Consider the following 20495-nt stretch of genomic DNA (forward strand, 5'->3'; position numbering starts at 1 on the left):
CCTCGGGGTAGGTGGGCGTGCCGGTGTCCATGGGGGTGGGGACGGGGGTTGGTTCTCCTCCTCCGCTGGGTCCGCTGCCCGTTCCCTTGGCTCCGCGACGAACCTCGGGGTCAGGGGAACCTCGGGCGTCCCCTCCGCCTGGGGTGGCACTTCCTTGAGGAGGATTGGGTCGCCCCCCCCCCCCCCCACCCCCCCCCCCCCCCCGGCTCTCAGCGCCGCTTCCCACTCTGCCCGAGCGTCCTGCTCCTTACGCTGGGTGGCCTCCTTGCGCGCAGCCTCTCGCTGCCTCCGCTCATGCTGGCGGCGGTACTCCGCTATTATGGCCTCGGTTCTGCGGGCCTCGGCTGCATGGTCATCGTCGGCAGAGTCCTGGTGGACCCTGCCCTCCGAGCCATGGGGAATACTCCCCTCGGGCCCCGCGGCATTCCGCAGCCGCCACCTCCTGGCCTCCATCGTCGGATCGTCCTTGGGATCCGTCGCGGGGTTCGGGGGGGCCGGACGACAGGCCTGTCCTCCGACCGTCCTTGCCCCAAGTCCTCGGCAGCCATCCTCCTGCGGGCCTCAGCTCTTGTCACGCGTGCGCTCATATTGACTCTCCTTTTCGAATTGGCCCCTCTTGCTGGCGGCTCTCCTGACGATGACTCGGTTCTTGGTCATTCCTTATGACCCTCCCGTTATTTCCCTCGGGCATCCCTTCTTCGGCTGTTCTCTTGCTCTTGCTTGCGATCCCGTTGCTTCTCTCATGTCGCCCTTCCCCGTGTGAGCTCGTCGCCGCTTGGGTTTTACGGTTCAGCTTTGCTGTGCCGTCTCTCCCTCTACTTCGGTCGACGCTGCCTTTAGTCTTGTTTCTGCCGTATAGAGTCTAACGACGCTTTGGTACGAGCTCCTGTGCACACGTACTAATCGTGCCGTTTCCTTCCCTCGATCACTAGTAGTTTCAGTTTGTGTGCCGTATAGACTCTAACGACGCTACGGTAATCAACATGTGCATCACCTTATTCCATGCGGCGTCCTACTGATGACTCTGGCTTCATGCCCGACGCAGAATCAGTTTGCCTCGTGGTCTGGGTCACTGTACCTCCTTGTTTCCTGCGTTCTATATAGACTCTGGCCCATGCCCGACGCTATAGTCCGCACTACTTGTTGTTGTTTGATGCTTGTGTTGTCATGCGTTCTATATAGACTCTGGCCCATGCCCGACGCTATAGTCCGCACTTTTTGTTGTTGTTGGCTGCTTGTGTTGTCATGCGTTCTATATAGACTCTGGCTTATGCCCGACGATATAGTCCGTACGTTTTGTCGTTGCATGCTCGTGTTATCCTGCGGTCTATATAGACTCTAGCTTATGCCCGACGATATAGTCTGTACTTTTTGTCGTTGCCTGCTCGTGTTATCCTGCGGTCTATATAGACTCTGGCTTATGCCCGACGCTATAGTCCGCACGTTTTGTCGTTGCATGCTCGTGTTATCCTGCGGTCTATATAGACTCTGGCTTATGCCCGACGATATAGTCTGTACTTTTTGTCGTTTCATGCTCGTGTTATCCTGCGGTCTATATAGACTCTGGCTTATGCCCGACGATATAGTCTGTACTTTTTGTCGTTGAATGCTCGTGTTATCCTGCGGCCTATATAGACTCTGGCTTATGCCCGACGATATAGTCTGCACTTTTTGTCGTTGCATGCTCGTGTTATCCTGCGGTCTATATAGACTCTGGCTTATGCCCGACGCCATAGTCCGCACCACCTGATGTTGTTGCCTGCTTGTGTTGTCCTTGCTTGTCTGTACCGAGCCCTTGTGTTTGATGTTTAAGCTCACTGACGTGGACTGTTCGTTCTTTTTGCGTATCCTTGTGGCGGATTTTACAAATGACTGGTGAGACGAAGTCTATTACCGTGTACGGTCCGTCGTATCTCGGCGCTAGCTTTGCCGCGAAACCCTCGGCTGCCTTTGACAGATGGTGCTCCTTCGCCCAGACTGTGTCCCCTATCGTTGGATTCCATTGCCTCCTTCGTAGATTGTAATGCCTGGCTTGGTCCTGAGCAGCCTTCTCCATGTTCCGGCGCACAATTTCGAAGATCTCCTTCATCTTATTGGCCTTATCTTCAGGCGTTTCCGTCTGCTTTCCTGTGCCGATGGTTTCCCTGTCGTACAGGGCGCTGGGCAGTCGAGGCTCTCGAGCCTCGAATTGTGGCGGCGGCTGGAGGCGGTGCGTCTGATAGTGCGTGCCAGAAACTAGGTCAGCTAGCTCGACCACGACAACAGCCATTAGCTATAAATTCTCACTCAGCATGAGGCGCCCATGCTCCGCAACGGCATAGCTAAGGAGATGCAGGCAAAACACCTAGGGAAATGCTGGAAAAAGTTTTCCACAGCAACGTTAAATTCTCTCTCCTTTTCCCCAATCAATTGCTACGATTGAGTAAATGAGAGTTGCTGCTGGTGGCAATTTCAATTGAAGATTTCTTGCTGAGTACGGTTTCACAATCAATTAAGGAAGTTATTTCCCCCTCTCGAGCCTAGCAGCATCTGGTTGCCATGCTTCGACCTGGGCAATGGTCCGACAAAGTCTGCACATACCGTTGCCCATGGTTCTTCGGGTATTTGCGTCAGCATTTTCCCGGCTGCCTGCATCTGGTTGGGCTTGTACCTGAGGCAGGTCTCGCATTTCCGTACGTGTGCTCGGGCGTCCCTATGCATTCCTGGCCAGTAATATCGAGCCGCCAGCCTTGCGATCGTTTTCCGACTTCCCACGTGTCCAGCAGCTGGTGAGTCGTGATTCTCCTTCAGGACTGTTTCCCTCAGCCCCCGTGGGACACAGAGCTTCCATGCTGCCACGTCTTCGCTGCCTGCTCTGTGCGGGATATGCCTGTACAATGCGCCTCCCTCCATGATGAAATCCGGAAACTTCTGTGGCTGTTTGTTAATCTTCTCACACATATCCTTGATCCAACTGCATGTTCCCTGCGTGTCCTCCGGAGTTTCTTTAGCTAGCCTAAAGGCTTCTGGTAGAGGCTGTCTTGACAGTGCATCAGCGACCACGTTAAGCTGCCCCTTCCTGTATGATATTTCAAAATCATACTGCTGCAGCTCCAGGGCCCACCTCGCTATTCTTCCTGAGGGACTTTCGATGCTGTTCAACCATTTAAGCGCCATATGGTCCGTCACCACCTTAAAGTGGTATCCTTCCAAGTATGGTTTGAGCTTCCGGATTGCCCACACGATTGCCAGGCATTCCTTTTCGCTGGTTGAGTAGTTCTTTTCCGCGCCATTCAGGGTCCTGCTTGAATATGAAATGACCTTTTCGCCGCTTTCAGTTTCCTGACTCAGGACTGCCCCTATACCATAATCGCTTGCGTCCGTCTGCAGTACGAATGGTTTATCGAAATCCGGGCATGCCAGCACAGGATCGGCCACTAGCCTTGCCTTCACCTCCTCGAATGCCTGCTGGTGCTCTGGAGTCCATGTCCATGTCGTGCCTTTCCGCAATAGATCGTTTAGTGGTTTTACTATTCGCGCAAAGTCGGGCACGAACCGCCTGTACCACGAAGCTACGCCCAAGTATTGGCGCAACTCCCGGATGGTTGTGGGTGGTTCCAGCTCGGCTATGGCTGCTACTTTTTCGGGATCGGTGCCGATTCCTTGGTCCGTAACGCGGTGTCCCAGGTAAAGCAGTTCGCTTTTGAAGAAATGACATTTTTCGGGATTTATCCTAAGGTTAGCCTGTTTAAGGCGTCGGAACACTTCCCTCAGGTTTCTTCTGTGTTCTTCCAGTGTCCGTCCGATCACGATGATGTCGTCTTGGTATGCAAATGCGTGTGGTGACATCTCCGGTCCAATAACCTGGTCCAGTGCTCTCTGGAAAGTCGCCGAGGCGGAGTGTAAACCAAATGGCATTACTTTCCACTGGAAAAGCCCCTTTCCTGGCACTGTGAACGCCGTGAATTCCTGCTATTTTCTTCCAGAGGAATTTGCCAGTATCCGTCTTTCAAATCCAGACTGCTTATGTATCTCGCCTCCCTCAACTGGTCCAATATGTAATTTATCCTTGGCATCGGATAAGCATCTTTGATGGATTTGGCATTGATCTGTCTAAAGTCGACACAAAGCCTCCACTGACCTGTCTTTTTCTTCACCATGACTATCGGGGAGCTGTACGGGCTTCTGGAGTGTTCTATGCACCCCTTCTCCAGCAACTCGTCGACTTTCGCATTGATTTCCCCTTGAACCTTTGGATTTTTCGGGTAGTATCTCTGTTTGATTGGTTTGTCGTCCTTCATGGTGATTCGGTGCTCGGCTATGTTGGATGTTCCGCTCATTGTTCGAAACTCCGCGAGCTCCTGCTCTAGAAATTTTTCAATGTCGCATTCCTCAGAGTTGGTTTGCACCACTGCCACGGACAATTTTTCCTCTAACCACCCGTTGTGCCTTCTTCTTTCTGGGATCACCACTGTATGTCCGGCACACCTTATTTCGGCACCGACTACTGTGAGGAAATTCCATCCCAGCACCAGCGAGTCTACCACTCCTGGTAAGATCAACAGGCTCATGGGCAATCGCTTATTGCCGAATTCGATTTCCACCTCGAGCTGCGTGTTTATCCCGCTGCACCTGCCATCTGCCAACCTAACTTGCCTTCTCGTCCTTGTAATCTTTCCATAAGCAGCCAGTGTATCCGCCAGCTCCTCGCTTATAAAGCTCGCTGTTGCTCCGGTGTCGATTGTGGCTTTGTGTGAGGTTCTGCCAATCTGTACCGCTGCGGATAACTGCTGCTCTTCTTCGATTAAATCGCCAGTTAGTTTGGAGAGACCACACCTTGCGACCCCTGCTCGCCTCTCTGTGGCTGGAATCGCAGGCCATTTCCCGATCTTTGGCAGCACTCTACACTCCTCACCCCCACCTTGCCGCAAGTCCAGCAGAAAAGCAGCCTTTGGTTTTGGCATCCTCTTGCCCAATGTCCGTGACCGCCACACCGTCTACAGGCTTCGTGTGGGTTCACGATGTGTGTCTGTGACCTGTGGGCTCTTGGAGCTGCGCTGGGTGGTCTCTGATTGGTATTGGGTGGCCTCCATAACGTGCTCTGGTGGTTGTAGGTGTTTGGAGTCCATTGTCTTGGACCGTCAATAGGTGCTTGGTGTCCGCCTTCTTCTTCGCACCTTCTACACGTGACTTGTGGTGCTGTTGTTTTGCTTCGCGAGAATTTGTTTTCTTGAATTAATGCTTCTCGCTCTTTCTCGAGTTCTTCATACTCGTCAGCCAGCACCATTAGAGACTCTAGATCGTCTATCTATATGTCCTCAGGGAAATCCTCAGGTCAGGCGTGCAGTTTTCCTTTATCTGCTCGAGTGTTTCCTTTGGGGAGTAGCCAAGTGGTCTCATCATGGTCTGCATGTCAACCATATAGTCCTTGAACGACTCTCTAAAGCCCTGTTTCCTTTGTTTGACCTGATCTGCGAGCTTTGTGAAGAAACCCCTTGGCAGGAAATACGTTTGAAAACTGTCGCTGAACTCTCCCCATGTCCTCCAGTGTTTGTTGTTTGATATGAACCATTTTAGGGCCTTGCCTTGCAGCAATTCAGGCATGGCTCGGGGAATGAGGTTCAGGTTCAAACCGTATGTGTTTGCTGACCATTCCACTTGTTCCAGAAACTCCAGTGGTTTCTCTGTGCCGTCAAACTTGAACGACCATTCCCTGACTTGCTTCGCGACTTTTGCATAGTCTGGTGCGCTGGGCCTTTGCTGTTCTGTTCTTCTTTCTTGGCTTGGGCCCCTGGATCTTCCTGACTCCTTCATGCTATCAACGCCCAGGCTGGCTATGAGCTGTTCGGCGTCTGGGACTTGTAACTTGCCGCTCGAGCTTGGTTTGTCGTACAATTCCTCCAGCTCAGCCCACATTTCCGCCATTCCTGGGTCGTTTTGTGTCTTCGTAACATACTCTGAAAGGGCCTTTCGCATGTCGTCCGACTTGCCCTCCAGGATAATGCCAAGCTTGGCTGCCACCTTTGGGAAATCCTCTTTCTTGAGGAGATAGATCCAGTTTTTCCCCATTTCTGTTTATTGCTGTATTTTCACTGTCAGGACAATCACGTTGGGCGCCAGATGTAACGAACCGATTTTCTTTATTTATCTGCTCGCTACGAATGTCGTGCGGCTAGCTCAGAAGATGTAATTGTTCGTCCCACCAAATTTTATATACGTGACCGCCCTTTTGACCAATGAAAACACACAGAAAGATTGGGAGTATGCAGTGATCTTTTATTCGCCGACTTGACCCTCGGCCGGGATGGTGTAATGGTTATGTAGAATTACGTCCTGCCGTCGTCTCCTTCCCACGTTGAACGCCTCTCTGGATCGTGCCGGCTGCGAAGTGGTGTCTTCCTCGCCGGCTTTGCTCGCGATGTCTTCTGCCACCTTGGCTCGGTGGGTTTACAGGGACTAGGGATGCGTCACCGTTCCCAGACTAGGGTGAACAGGCACTGTGCTCTCAAGGCGTACGCCTTTCGCAGCCGCAGCCTCCTGTCCCTTGCTCTGTCCCGGCCGGTCGCACCGGACGTCGGCTCAGTTTCTACCTGACGGTTCAGGCGTACGCCGGAAGCCGCCAACGCAGTCCCTGGGTCAAACGCCAGGTTCTAGACGAACGCTTCCACCCTGCCCTCTCTGCCGCAGGCTTACGAATTCGAAGTGTGGGCTGCTCGCTCGATGCTCGTTTTCGTCGTCCTGGGCTCCTCGTTGTCCTTGTCCGCCTCCAGCTATCTCGACCAGCTCCGCTCCTTGTTGGCGACTCGGTAAGCTGCCGTTCTGGGACTCTAGCGGTGGACCGCTGTGCTCTCAACGCATACGCCTTTCGAGACACCAGCTGAACAAACGCGCGTCCTTCCGAGCTAGTCGCACCAGGACCTTGTACAGCTCCTGCAGGACGATCAGGCATACGCCGGAGTTCGCCAATGCAGTCCTTGTAGGCAGGTAGCTAGTTCTAGACACTTTGCTTCTGAGCCCACGGTTCTTCGTCGAAGGACTCTATTTGTTCACTTTGTCGGACACGCCGGGTGGGATGCCCAGCTCAAATCGCGACAGAAGTTGTAACAAAACGCCTGGACTTAGCCGTTTGATGCCGTAAGGACCTCAGCTACCTGTGTCTCAATTCGGAGACTTTAGCTCTAAGTCCCGAACGTCTCGACGTAGCGATCTTGTTTCCTTGATGACTCCGCACGGCTTTACTTGCTCCTTCACGATGGTTCACTGGTTACTTGTTCACTTGATGACTGTTAATTGTTGACTTTGTAGAATCGACTGCTCCAGCTTCCTGCGCTCGGCCGGTTTATATAGGCCTCCATTTACCGCTAGTTATCGGCGTCTCCTTGCCTCCTTTTGTCCTCTGTGCCCGGCACTAATATCAGGGTCCAAAGTCCGGTGCCGTCCCGTTACTTCCTTCTGCCCACGGCCCTTCGCCGCTCTCTTGTATTGCTGTCCCTCTCGGACTCTCCTTGGCCTTGTCTGGTGCTTAGTTCACCACTCTCTCTCTCCGCACTACCGTTACTACGGGCGAATTCGCCGCGTAACTGGTTACTGGTAGGCCACTGCTTGCATGCGCTCACTCTGCTTGCTTCTCAACTTGTGGGGAGTTATTCAACTCCTCACACCGGACATGCCAGTACGGGGTTGGCCACTAGTCTTGCCCTTACTTCTTCAAAGGCGTGCTGGTGCTCTGGAGTCCATGCAAAGTGGGCATGCCTTTACGCAGTAGATAATAGAGGGGTTTTACTATATGGGCAAAATCTGGCACGTACCGTCTGTACCATGGAGCAACGCCTTAGTATATCCCTTGATTTGTAACGCGGTGTCACAGGTAAAGCAGTTCGCTTCTGAAGAATTGACATTTCTCTGGATTTATCCTTAGGTTTGCCATTTTTAGGTGTCGGAAGACTTCTTTCAGGTTCTGCCTGTGTTCCTCCAGTGTACACTGGATAATATCATCCTGGTATGCAAATGCGCGAGAAGACATTTCTGGCCCAATTACCTGATCCAGTGCTCTCTGAAAGGATGCCGACGCGGAACGTAAGCCGAACGACATCACTTTCCGTTGGAATTGCCCTTTTCCGGGCACCGTGAGTGCCGTGAATTGCCTGCTTCTTTCTTCTAGGGGAATCTGCCAGTAGCCGTCTTTCAAGTCTAGACTGATTATATCTTGCCTCTCTCAGTTGGTCTAAGATATAGTTTATCCTTGGCATCGCATTACCATCTTTGATTGATTTGGCGTTGATCTGTTTTAAGTCGACACAGTCTCCACTAACCTGTCTTCTTTTTCACTATGGCACTCGGGGAGCTGTATGGACCTCTCGAGTGTTCTTCCATTGTTCTTCCATTGGTAGAAAATATGTTTGAAAACTGACGTTCTCTGCGAAATTGGCGTAGTCTGGTGCACTGGGCCTTTGTTTTTCTGGTCTTCTGTCTTAACTTGTGCCTCTGGTTCTTCCCGCCTCATTCATGCTTTCCACGCCCAAACTTGCTAAAAGCTGTTCGGCAATGTGACGGTTCTGCCTGCTTTGCCGTGGGTCTCCTCCAGCTCAGCCCAGATTTTGGCCATTTTGGGTCATCCTGGGTTTCTGTGACGTATTCGGAGAGAGCTTTCTGTATGTCTTCCGACTTGTTTTCCAGGGTGATGCCCAGCTTGGAAGCCACGTTCGGGAAACGTGGAGTTAAATTCATCCTTTTCCCGTTTCTGGGAAGTCGGCAAATAAAGTTCTTTGTTTATACCCGAACTTTGTGTGTGTTCTTACTATTTTATGGGGCGGTCACGTTTATATAAATTTTGTAGGACGAACACATAAATCTTCAGAGCTAGCCGCACGATATTCGTAGCGGCCAGAAAGTAACAAAGCTACAACATATTGGCTTGCCAGCTTGCAGAACGATGCGTAAGTTACTTATAGGCATTCAGTGGCTGCTAGGACATCATTATTGCATTCGGTTACTACGATGTCCTCTAGTTGTGAAATGGTATGTTGGAGCGATAACAGAAAGATTGTGACCTTCTTACGTGTACATTTAGTTTAAGGATATGCAATTAGCACATGGATGATATAGTCGATAGAAGGCCTTTATTATTAGTTGCATTTGTGAAGCATATGATGGGGAGCTGTGGGGGCTGATCAACTTTGATCAACCTGGTTGCTTTAGCAAGTGTGAGCATCATCATCATTATCCGATCACCAACTGTGAGCATCATCATCATTATCTGATCACCAACCATAACTTATACTCCTTAATATTACTTAATTTTGGTTAATTTGGAACCACCTAGCATTTTATTTCATCCTTACTACCAGACGTACAATTACGCTTTGCTCGCTTCGAGCATTTCCACTGCTTAACACATATAGCTCGACTCGATTCAGCAAGGCTCTAGCCCGAAAACCATTAAGCTTGGCTCAGAAATCTGCAGAGAATACAAAATATAAGAAAAGCATCCCAAGGCCTCCACTAATTTCATAACATAGGCGACAATATTGGATATAAATGTGAATGTACAACTGCCCTGACCTTTTATTTTGTTCACATTAATAGCATAGATTCCCACTACACATACTTTCCATTAGCTCTAAGATATTTAAGTAAAACTCGTTTTTTATTTTTTGTTTGAATATGTGTTAAAGAAGGGTCAACCAATTTTTGGTAATTAAAAAGTCTCATTGATCTTCTTCATGGTTATCTTTGACCTGCATTTTTATTTTTAAAGTCACGGCAATTATAATTCCACATTGAAGCACACGAAGTTCTTGCATTTTGAGTCTTTAGCAAAATATAAATTCTTGATACATCCTGACGGAAAACACAACATAGCACTTCTTCGCCAGAATTCAGTGGAAGCCAGTGATCACCACGGGCCTATATTGAGGACGTGGGTACTTTCCTTAGGGGCTAGTTGCACAGATTGACTACACTTTAAAATTCTATAGTTTATCGACCACATATTCCTAGTGAGTGTTAAGTGAGCGTATACCATGGTTCAAAAGACATGGGCAGATTTTTTGTTACTGGCATTAGCAAATCGATGTCGATCGTTGAAAGTTACCGCATGTTATTGGTTTATTTCAATCTGCTCATTAAGTCAGGATTTATAATTAGTTAAGTCTTTTAAAATTTTCTTAACATTTAAACTTTATTAATAGGCATATTATATAAAACTCATTTAACTCTAATTTTAGTTTTGATACAATAGATTATGTCCAAAATATAAAAAAGGTAATTAGAATACTTAACTAAAAATCTAGATTATGTGAAATTAATTTCACATCTTAATTCAACATCTTAATTATCGAAAGTTATAACGTATTTATTATTAATTTTTATATTTAGGTTTTATGAAGGAAGGCGACACCAAGTCACGAGTTCGATCATTCAGGCTGGGCAGGGTCATTTGACTATTATTTTTATTTGTAGAATGATTAATCTGAATAAATTGTGTGTTTTCATTGGTTGCAGTTGCGGCTGCTTGGTTTTTTGGTCCAACCATATAAAAATTTCGCACTCGTGGTTTCTCGTGTAGAGGTTTGACATCCGTCTGAATATCCCCTCTTTTAAATCTTTGTGCATTTAAATTCCGTTTAATAAAGTTTGGTCGAAGACTAACTGGAATCATATGTGGCTTTACCTCGAATTCCTTAGTATTAAATACTTCACAGTCCACCTGCATCAACTTAATACCCCCATTTAGACCGGGATTTTCTAACGGAAGTACCAAAGACATTTTTGGTCGTTCACTACTATTGTATTTCAATGCTGGCAGAAGTACGTGATCCATATTAAAGGAAAGCACATAAAAAGTATCATCTCTTCGTTTAATGACACTAATTAAATTAATTTGTTCGCGTTGATTGTGCAACTTATTATTTTTGTTTTCATCCAATTTTCTTTGTTTGTGCTGTAAATGAGAAGTTAAATCATTGAAGTGTATTTTACGCTTTCCTCGTTTAGTATGTATTGCACTATTTAAGTCAAAGTAGTCATCTGATAATTTAAATCCGGGTGACATTTCTCTGCCAATGGTAAAACTTGATGACTCGTTCAAATTCCCGCTAGTCCATTTATGTAAAGTTTCGGCGAGCCTAAGGTATTTAGATTGATTGATAAAAGAGTGAGACGGGTTGCAAATGCCAGTACATTGTGGTATTGTTGAATAGGCTGAAGGTGGAGGTTTATTAGATGAGTAAGTTTTAGATGACTTACTGGTATTACTTTTTGAATTAACATTCTGGTTGCGCCTGTCCCGACTTAAAAAATAAAGAGGCGGAACCATTGTCTGGTCCGATACACGCGTACTTGAGACACGATTTTCATTATGTTTTTCCTGTGTTTCAACCCAGAGTAATCGGCGACCAGAAAGATTTAAATGTTTTTCTGAACTTTCCAATACATTACTGCTTTCCATTAAAGACGGCTTGTTAAGATATGAATGAAAATGGCCGGCATTCAAAGTTACCATAAAAGCCATGGCAAACAGTACAGCGACATTTTTCTTCAAGGTGGAAGTAGTGATTCTTCTGTTAGAATATTTTACCTTCGATGTGATTTCAACATGTTTTTTTTTGTTTTCATTTTCATTTCCAGTATCACATTTGCAAGTATTGCCAAATTTAAGTAACTGTTCGCGTAATGTTATGTTTTCCTGCGTAAAAGAAAAAATTATATTAAAATTTACTGAAAGACGGCTTGTTAAGATATGAAAAATAAAAATCTTTTTATAACTGTTATTTAATTTAATGTGAAAAGAGTGTGCGTAAAAATAACTAACATACTAAGAATAAGGGCAGAGTGGGCCTTTTTGCAGATCCACACAATGCACTTAACACAATGTTAATTTTTCAAGTCCAAAATTGACTTCTTATGGTTTTCTATAGACAAAAATGGCCTTATCAAAAATAATGATAGAATTTCAAGTGTTTACCAAGCGCCTGGAACTGGACCAAGGGCCGGAACTGTCGGAACTTCGTGCCTTTATTGGAATGGTAAATTACAATTCTAAATTCATAAATAATTTAGCACAGAAAATTAGCGCACTGTATTCATTACTTTGTAAAAATGTAAACTTCGTTTGGTCTCCATTTTAATCCAGATTATTTATTTTTTATTAAAACAGTATCTTTTGGAAAATAGGTTTACACTAAGGACGGACCATAAACCGCATTTGGGCATTTTTGGAGAATTAAAAGGGCAACCGCTCGGATGCAGAGGACGGTCATTTTATAAGGCTTTGAATATTCTGTTGAGTATATAAGGGGTTCTAACAACGTAGCAGATAGACTTTCAAGAACACCATAAATGAAGAAGGCTAGAGATTTTGGGGAAAATAACTATATTCAATTCATTTAATCTAATAACGTCTTCAAAAAAATTTTACGGACTTTTCTCGAGAAACCAGGCGAGAACCAAAACTATCAAAAGTTTGTGAAGCAAGGGTGTCCATATAAAACAACCAGAAGCAGGGCAAGTGAATTTCATTGCATTTTATGGGGATATCGAGTAGTAGTTCCCACCAAACTAAGAAAACAAGTGTTACTTGAGATGCACAGATCTCATCTCGGAAATGTTTATATATTTGGTGGCCTGGAATGGTCACACAAAAAGAAGAACTAACCAGCAGTGTGAGCCATGTCAACAATTGCAGTCTTGTCCAGAAAAGGGTTTATTGATCCCTTAGAAAACAAATGGTCAAGTTTGGAGCTGAATATACATAGACTTTGCAGGGCTAATCAAAAATTTCTATTTTCTGATAGTCAATGACTCTTATTTAAAGTGGTTCGAAGTTTTTAAAACAAAGGACATCATCGTTTACCATAAAAATAATGAGAGACTTGTTATGCAGATATGGTTTGGCAGATGTTGTGTTGAGCGACAAAGGTCACCAGATTACGACAGATGAACTCAAACCTTAAATAATGGCGTTCGGCACAATTTGATAGCCCCTGGACACCCTTCAACACACGGACAAGCTCATAAGTTCGAAAAAACTGTAAGAATCCCTTTACTCAATCATGAATGGTGATAACCATGAAGAATTTAACACCGTTTTGAACCGATTTGAAAAGACAAGCACAATTCATTGCACAACAGTGGAATCAACAGCTAAGTTTTTTTTGGGCCGAACTTTAAAATCAAGATTCTTATTTCTAAAACCACCCTAACTCACAGAGCGCATATTAGTAGACAGCATTAATCTATTGTCAACTATAAGGGCAAGCGAAACTTAAGTTTTAGAAAAGAACAAGAAGTGTTAGTCAGAGATTATACAAATCCTAACAAGGCTCCCGATCCTACAGTTATGTCTTATTCAACGATGATCAAATTATAAATAATGAAAATTGTTCAGAAAATTCTCAAGAAAATTTTAGGGAACATTATGAAGCTGACACTCCTATTATAGGCAACCGTTCTAATAAATCTCCAATAGAAAGTAATAATTCACTAAGCATGTTGAAATAATTCCAACCAGAAGAGAGTTTAAACCTCGTGTGGAGGAAAAGATCAAGCAACACACATATCTAAAGTAATATACACTTTTTTAATATACTGGAACTTATTAATCTCATATAGTCTTAGACATTCTTTAGTGGACAGCAGTTAGGCACCCGATCCTATAGTTGTGTCTTATCCAACAGTGAACGGAAAATAAAACATCACATTGATAAAATCATAAATAATGAAAATTGTTTGAAAATTTTAGAGAACATAAAGAAGCTGAAACTCCTATTATAAGCAACTTTTCTTATGAATCTCCAATAGTAGGTAATGATACCACTGAGCGTGTTGAAATAATTCCAACCAGAAGAAAGTTAAGAGAGAGTGTGAATGGAAAAATCAAGCCACACACATATCCAAAGTAATATACTTTGTATCCTTCTGAATATACTGGATCTTAGTAATCTCGTGGAATTTAATTAAGATTTCTTGAATAATGTTAAGTTAAACTCAATTTATTTACCTTTAACCTTTCACAAATGCACTGAATAATAAAGATGGGAATCATTAACTATTGAGTTTCTCTGGTAAGCAGACGTGTTTAAAAAACACTCAACAGGAGCAGTACACTTTGTAATTTATTTTTTTTTTCAACTATCCAAGCTATTTGGCTGCCCCTGTGTACTCGCCGGTTCATCTCCGCACTCAGCTTATCTAAAGTTTTGAGATAACCGTATTAACAACAACACAACAGGTTTTTCCAAATTACTGTTGCACAGGCGCACTAGACACAGACACAGACATGTCAAAACCCAAGTCGAAACGAGTAAGAACTGACTCGCCCCTGGAATTGAGATCCGTGAAAACTGGTCGCACTTCAGATGCACTATTCCCACAACTGATAGAGCAAATAAACCCCCGATTATCAGCGCTTACCAACGCCCGCTTCGCCGAGCTGACTGAGCTTATCATCACCACTTCGCGAGAGGCCGAAGAAAGGTTACTGAAAGCGTTATCCAACCAAAATGACAAGAAATTCGACGCTAAGCTTAGCCAACTATCTGGTGCTATGGTTTTGCCCCTATAAAATTATATATTCTTGATCAGGATCAATAGCCAAATCGAAATAGTTATGTCCTTCTGTCAGTCTGTCGGTATGAAAGTCGAGATGTCCTAGCAAGTCCTTTTACCGAAGTTTTCAAAATACGACAGAAAAAGGACACCTGAGCGGAATAGACACGGAAATTTGAGGTGTGGTCAACAAGGCGACCATCTCCGCCTAAACGATTTGCTAAAACATTCGGGAAAGAAGGATTCATGAATCTCACGCCTTACACACCATTAAAGTCGTCAACTAGGCGACTTTTTAAACCCCACTAACGTCCTCAACTATTCTGACAACCAGTCAGAGCTGAAGATATTAAAACATTGTCCCGACCTTAGACAGTTCAGTTTCTCTTGACCAACTTTAATTGTAACTAGGAGCGTAATCAGCATAAGCGAATAAAACAGTCCCACCGGGTTAGAAACACAGAACAAGGAACGAAAATGGCGGACGGCAAAGGATCTTCTTTAGAGGTCCAAGAATACTTAGACACACAACAGGAAATAGCAAATGACATTGCTCAGTAAATCAAGTAAATCAATTTTAAAAATAATTTTTGAAGTAAATTTATAAACTATAATGCGATTATACCTGTCACTCAAAAAAAACGAGGGGCATATTTTAAGTTTGCAGAGGACCTTCGACGGAACTAAAAAAATATACTTTTATATTTAAAGAAATATTGATGCAAAGCACGAGCCAAAGCATCAGATCACAAAATTCGATCGGATTGGCAGCCTTATAGCACCGAAAATAGTGTCAGAAGGCTAGCCGCACTGCGTTGTCGACAAGAGTACACGACTTTAAAAGGGCAAGCCTCTTTAAATCGTTGTGGACACAAGTACAAAAAGTCCACCTAAGAATTTACGAGGAATTCGAAGACCCAATCGAAAAAGGGTATAACAAAGAAGCCTACGGTAAATTACAGAGTGTAGCAGCACCAATGTGCAGCTTCCTCGAATCAGCATCCCAAAATTCAACGGAGAATTGTTAAAATGGAAACAGTTTTTCTGTCTGTTTTGATGCATGGTTCATGAAACATTTATGCCCGCGAACAAAATATGTGATCCCGTAAAACCTCATTGACCGGGAATTCTGAAAGAATAATATGCCAAAAAGAACTATATGCAGGCATGGCAAATAAAAGTTTACTCATATGACAAGCCAAGACAATTTGCGGCCACAGTAATTACTCGATTGCTGCACCAGAACGCATGCTGCGACAGCGTGCGTAGGCATCATGAACAAGCGGCAAAGTACATTCATGTAAATTCTGTAAGAATGTGTTCCATCCTAATAATGGGCAAAACGATCATTTCAGAGCTCTGCTTGACTTTGGATTACAGAATGATTTCAATGTTGTCGTTGAAGCTCCACGATGCCACATTACGAATCGAAAATACTGGCGGAAATCCAAAAACTAGTAAGTTACGAGTCAATATACTAGTGAAGTCACGGTATGGTGGTTTTACCCCATGTTAAAGTCGATCAACCAGCCCAACTACTAGGTTATTCAAGGAATACGCATTGGCTGATCCCAACTTTGACAAACCTTGGAAAATAGACTTGCTCATTAGCGCAGAGCACTATTATTCATTACAATTACCAAATCAGCAACGCGTACTGCTGGATCGTAGCCATAACGGTAAAATCTAGCAGAAATTCTTCTACCGTTTGAGCAACAAATTCCCTAATTGAAAGTTTTTGGACATTGGAAAATTTGGATACAACTAAAAAGGAAGTTTGGAAGGGCTACGTCGAGTTCATGCTCCTCAAAGAGCATTATTTCATTCCACATCACGGCGTTCTAAATCCTGACAACACCATCACTAAAATAAGACTACTTTTCGACGCAACGTGCAAGACATCAAGCGGTAAGTCTTCAAACGAAGTATTGCATGCCGGCCCAACCGTCCAGAGCGACCTATTCGCGACACTATTAGAATCAGAACTCACAAGTACGTTTTGATGACAGACATAGAAAAAATATACCGTCAAGTGTGGATTGGTACGAACGCCCAGTTTCATAAGCTTATAGTCTGGGGCAGAATGCTTAAATATTATCGCCCTAGCACGGTAAAGTATGGGAATCTGCTCCGTTTTTTTTTTTTTTTTGGATAGCACTCAGCACTCTTCAAGTGCAAATGTAATTTGACCACACACGCCCTCAGCGAGTGATAAGTTGCGCCAGCTTATTCCCACAGCTTGGCGTCTGCAACAATTTTATATATGCACATAACATTCCTTTTCTCTCTCCCCGTGCACCGCTCTCAAAGATTAACATAAGCTAACACATAAGGCGGTTGAGTCGCTGCCGGCTTGACCGACAGCGCCGACTGCTGAGAATAGGGCTAAGCTATAGCTAAGAATATAAAGGCCGTAGAGATGACCACAAGTGAATAAAGTTTGAAAAAAAATGATTATTCCAAAAAACTGACCAGTGCGTTTGTGAACTATTAAAAACACACGGAACCTTTATTGACTGATGTAACAATATGTAACTTCAGTAGCTTGTGGAATAATGATGTGTTTTAATGATAGTAAAGGGCAAGTTTGTCTGATTAGGGTTAAAGATACATGTTTGCACTTTTGCTAGTTTACACGTATGCGCCAATCGGCTAACCATTTTTGCAAAAGCACGAGATGAGCTGATGAGTTTTGCGTTGCCGTTGCAGAGCATTTAGAATGACTTAGAATGGCAGTATTATCAGCAAATGTTGATGTTGTTGTAAGACTGGTTGTCTGTAGATCTGCTGCGTAAATGATATAAAGTGTCGGTCCAAGCGAGTTGTGGTACTCCATTTTCAATTGGATGATATTTAGAGAAAAATCTTTGCATCGTACTGCAAAACTTTTTTCCTGCAGGTATGACGCCAATATTATATGGGTGTTTTGTGGAAGTATAATTTTAATTTTATAAATTATGTCGTCTAAATTAACACGGTCGAATGCTTCGGCAACATCTAGAAAAATTGCGGGGCAATACTCTCGTCGTTCAAATTTATTTCGGATCTCAAAGGTTATCCGCTTTATTTGTTCAATGGTTCCGTGTTTTCCGCGAAAACCAAATTAAAACATTGGAATGGCTTTGTAGACCTGAAGGTGTTGCTTGATGCGACTCTGGAGCAGTTTTTAAAATAATAATATATCAATAGAAACGGCAGGAGGCTAATTGGCCTGTTTGGCGATGGTTGGGACTTGTCCTTTCCGGCTTTATGGATCATTGTGATGACAGACTTCCTCCATTGCTGAGGGTAATAGCCCCATTTCGTCACGCTTTTAAATATTATTGTGAGAAAATATACTGCACAGCTCGGCAATTCTATGATCATTTTAGGGGAGACCCGGTGTTCTCTTGATTTATTGAGACTTTATGACTCTTGTTACTTCATCTGAATACAATATAATTTTGATTATGATTATGAAGTAGCTTCATGATTGTTGATAATTGGAAGCTCAAAGCTATTTGTTGCTGGAAGTGGTTTAAAGTCGTTTTCTAAATGGACGGCAAACGTTTTTGTCCTCTCTTCGTTGTGTCGAGCCCAATTTCCTGTTTGAGTGTGTAATGGTGATTCACTTACGATTGGTGGACATATGTCTGATTTAGCTTTCTACAGTGATTATCGTTTTCTATTTGGATAGAGTACCTTCATATTGAGCTCGATTTATATCATCTTCTAGGGCATTTCGTAGTATGTTATTGGCTATATTTAAGCTCACCTTCGACGCAGGTGACTTATGGGCTTGCCACCCTCGGTGAAGCCTTCTTTTATTGCGTAGCAATATAATTAGAATCAAGACAGCTGGAAGGCTTTATTAGCAGTTATAATTGGAGTGAAGTGTTGTGCATTCAATGACTAACAGAAACTAACGCATCTACTGAGCTGTCAATGACTTCTTCAGAAGAGGAAATCTCTCTTAAGGATCAATCACGTGTCTATCTCACGCCACGCTACAAACCAGAAGAAGAAGAAAAAGAGAGACCAGACCTAGCAACGCATACGAAGCCACACTCGGCCTCAGCTCGCAAACTGAGTCCACATTCTACCAAAACTAATATATAGTATATCTAGTATACCAGCACAACCCATAGTCATACGTGTCGAAATGCTGCACTACATACTCTCCGATACGGCCATTCTGACATAGACACGTCATCGTGTCTACAATAAACCTCTCAGTTTCATTCCAACATTATAATTTTATTGAATACTTCAGAAAAACTTAACCAAGTAATCTCCAATTCATAGAATATTACAAATCATATTGTTCTCTTAAAAACCATTTCTTTCATTTACATTTCCAGTCAACAGATCATTTAAACATTATCAAATTATAAATTAATCATTACAAAATCATTAAGTCATAATCCATGAAACATAACTTGTCTTATACTAGTCGTCCATCGCCAAACACATTGGCTTCACGCATTTTTTTTTTTCTGTTGTACGCTTTCTTCTTGTCCATCGCCCAACACATGGCTTCACGAATTAATCAACCACATCGCTCGTCCATCGCCCCACACTTGGCTTCGTTCATCGCCAATCACATGGTTTCACGACACTCTTCTGTTTCAACAGACTTTTCCAACAGACTTTGTGCTTTATAATTTACATCAAGCTCTTCTGGAATTTGCACATTCGGTAACTTTCTCAAACTTTCGTGTGGATACTTGTAACGTCTATTGTTCTGTGTAGACCACCAAAAAGGGTCCTCTGAACTTCGGATCTAATTTCGTTTGTTGTCTCTCACTGTTTTTAAGCAACACAAAGTCACCCACACAGAACTTAATTACTTTAGCCATATTCTTATTAAATTTTGTTTTCTCATATCTAGCGACCTCTTCCATGTTCTTAGCGGCTAGCTCCCATTATTCGATCTTGTCAAATTCGGTTTCAGTATCGCTAATAGGAATCTACCCCAGTGGACGCGCAACTTTAACATTAAAAGTTCTAAAGGACTACACTTAGTGATACGATTAACTGTACAGTTAAGGGCTAACTGAACGTCCCCTAGTGCATCTTGCCACGATCTAGGACTTGTCTCAACAGCCGTCAACAGATTAATAAGTGTGCTCATAACCCTTTCAACTTGACCGTTGGCTGGATTTGCACCTGTTCCAATTAGATGTAATTGTATCTTTTGGTTAGAACAAAATTGCACAAACTTTGTACCCGTGAAGCTGCGCCCCTGATCGGCAATTAAACGTGTTGGCACACCAAAAATGGCAATCGAAGATTTCATTGCGCTTATACAAGTATTAGCATCCAAAGAAAATGTGTGAAATAGATAAACATATTTAGTAAAAACGTCGATTTGTACTATGATAAATTCTTTACGATCACTTTTTCCGCTTAGTTTCCCGAAATATCTATGTGTACTGTGTGCCAAGGAATGCTCATTTTTGGAATTGGATGTAATTCAATTTGAGTTTTTCCAGACGTACTCTTAGACACTCTGCAAGTAATGCAGTTCTCCTCAAATCTTCGGACATATTTTGCCATACCAGTAAACCTGTAATGATCGTACACCTTGTCTAGCGTTTTGTCCCCAACCTAAATGCATGATAGACTCATGTACCTGATTTATAACTGACCAGCGGAACGTACAAGGAACTACAGGTAAACAACGAGTTCTGGAATTCCACTGAATCTTTCTATACAAAACATTTGATCTCATTTCGTAAGTGGCAACTAGTGCTAATGGTAAATCGTCATTCTTCAACTTAGTTATGATTTCTAATATTTCTGGATCCCTTTGTTGTTCCACCAGTATCCAGTTTTCTCATATATCTGTTAAGTCAATTCGCTTCTCTTCTTTTCTATTTTATTTGGTGCAGACTTAATCTTTTGGCGCACTGAATTCCTAGATAAAAAGTCCACGTGTGCCATGCACATTCTCTGCATTCAATTTCGAAATCAAATGCTTGTAGAAA

The 20495-nt window shown here is 43.7% G+C and overlaps 1 protein-coding gene across 2 annotated transcripts in view; it reads right to left on the reverse strand.

Annotated features, from left to right (window-relative positions):
- Positions 1-9836: 9836 nt before the first annotated feature.
- LOC128256359 (uncharacterized) overlaps positions 9837-20495 on the reverse strand; it is a 40020-nt gene continuing 29361 nt past the window's right edge. For both annotated transcript variants that reach the window (XM_052986658.1, XM_052986657.1), the window contains one exon: positions 9837-11665. In XM_052986658.1, the coding sequence (XP_052842618.1) occupies positions 10340-11665 (1326 nt within the window). In that variant the 3' untranslated portion in view covers positions 9837-10339. The remainder of the gene's footprint in view (positions 11666-20495) is intronic.

The sequence above is a fragment of the Drosophila gunungcola genome, assembly GCF_025200985.1.
Source record: "Drosophila gunungcola strain Sukarami chromosome 2R unlocalized genomic scaffold, Dgunungcola_SK_2 000015F, whole genome shotgun sequence".
Lineage (NCBI taxonomy): Eukaryota > Metazoa > Arthropoda > Insecta > Diptera > Drosophilidae > Drosophila > Drosophila gunungcola.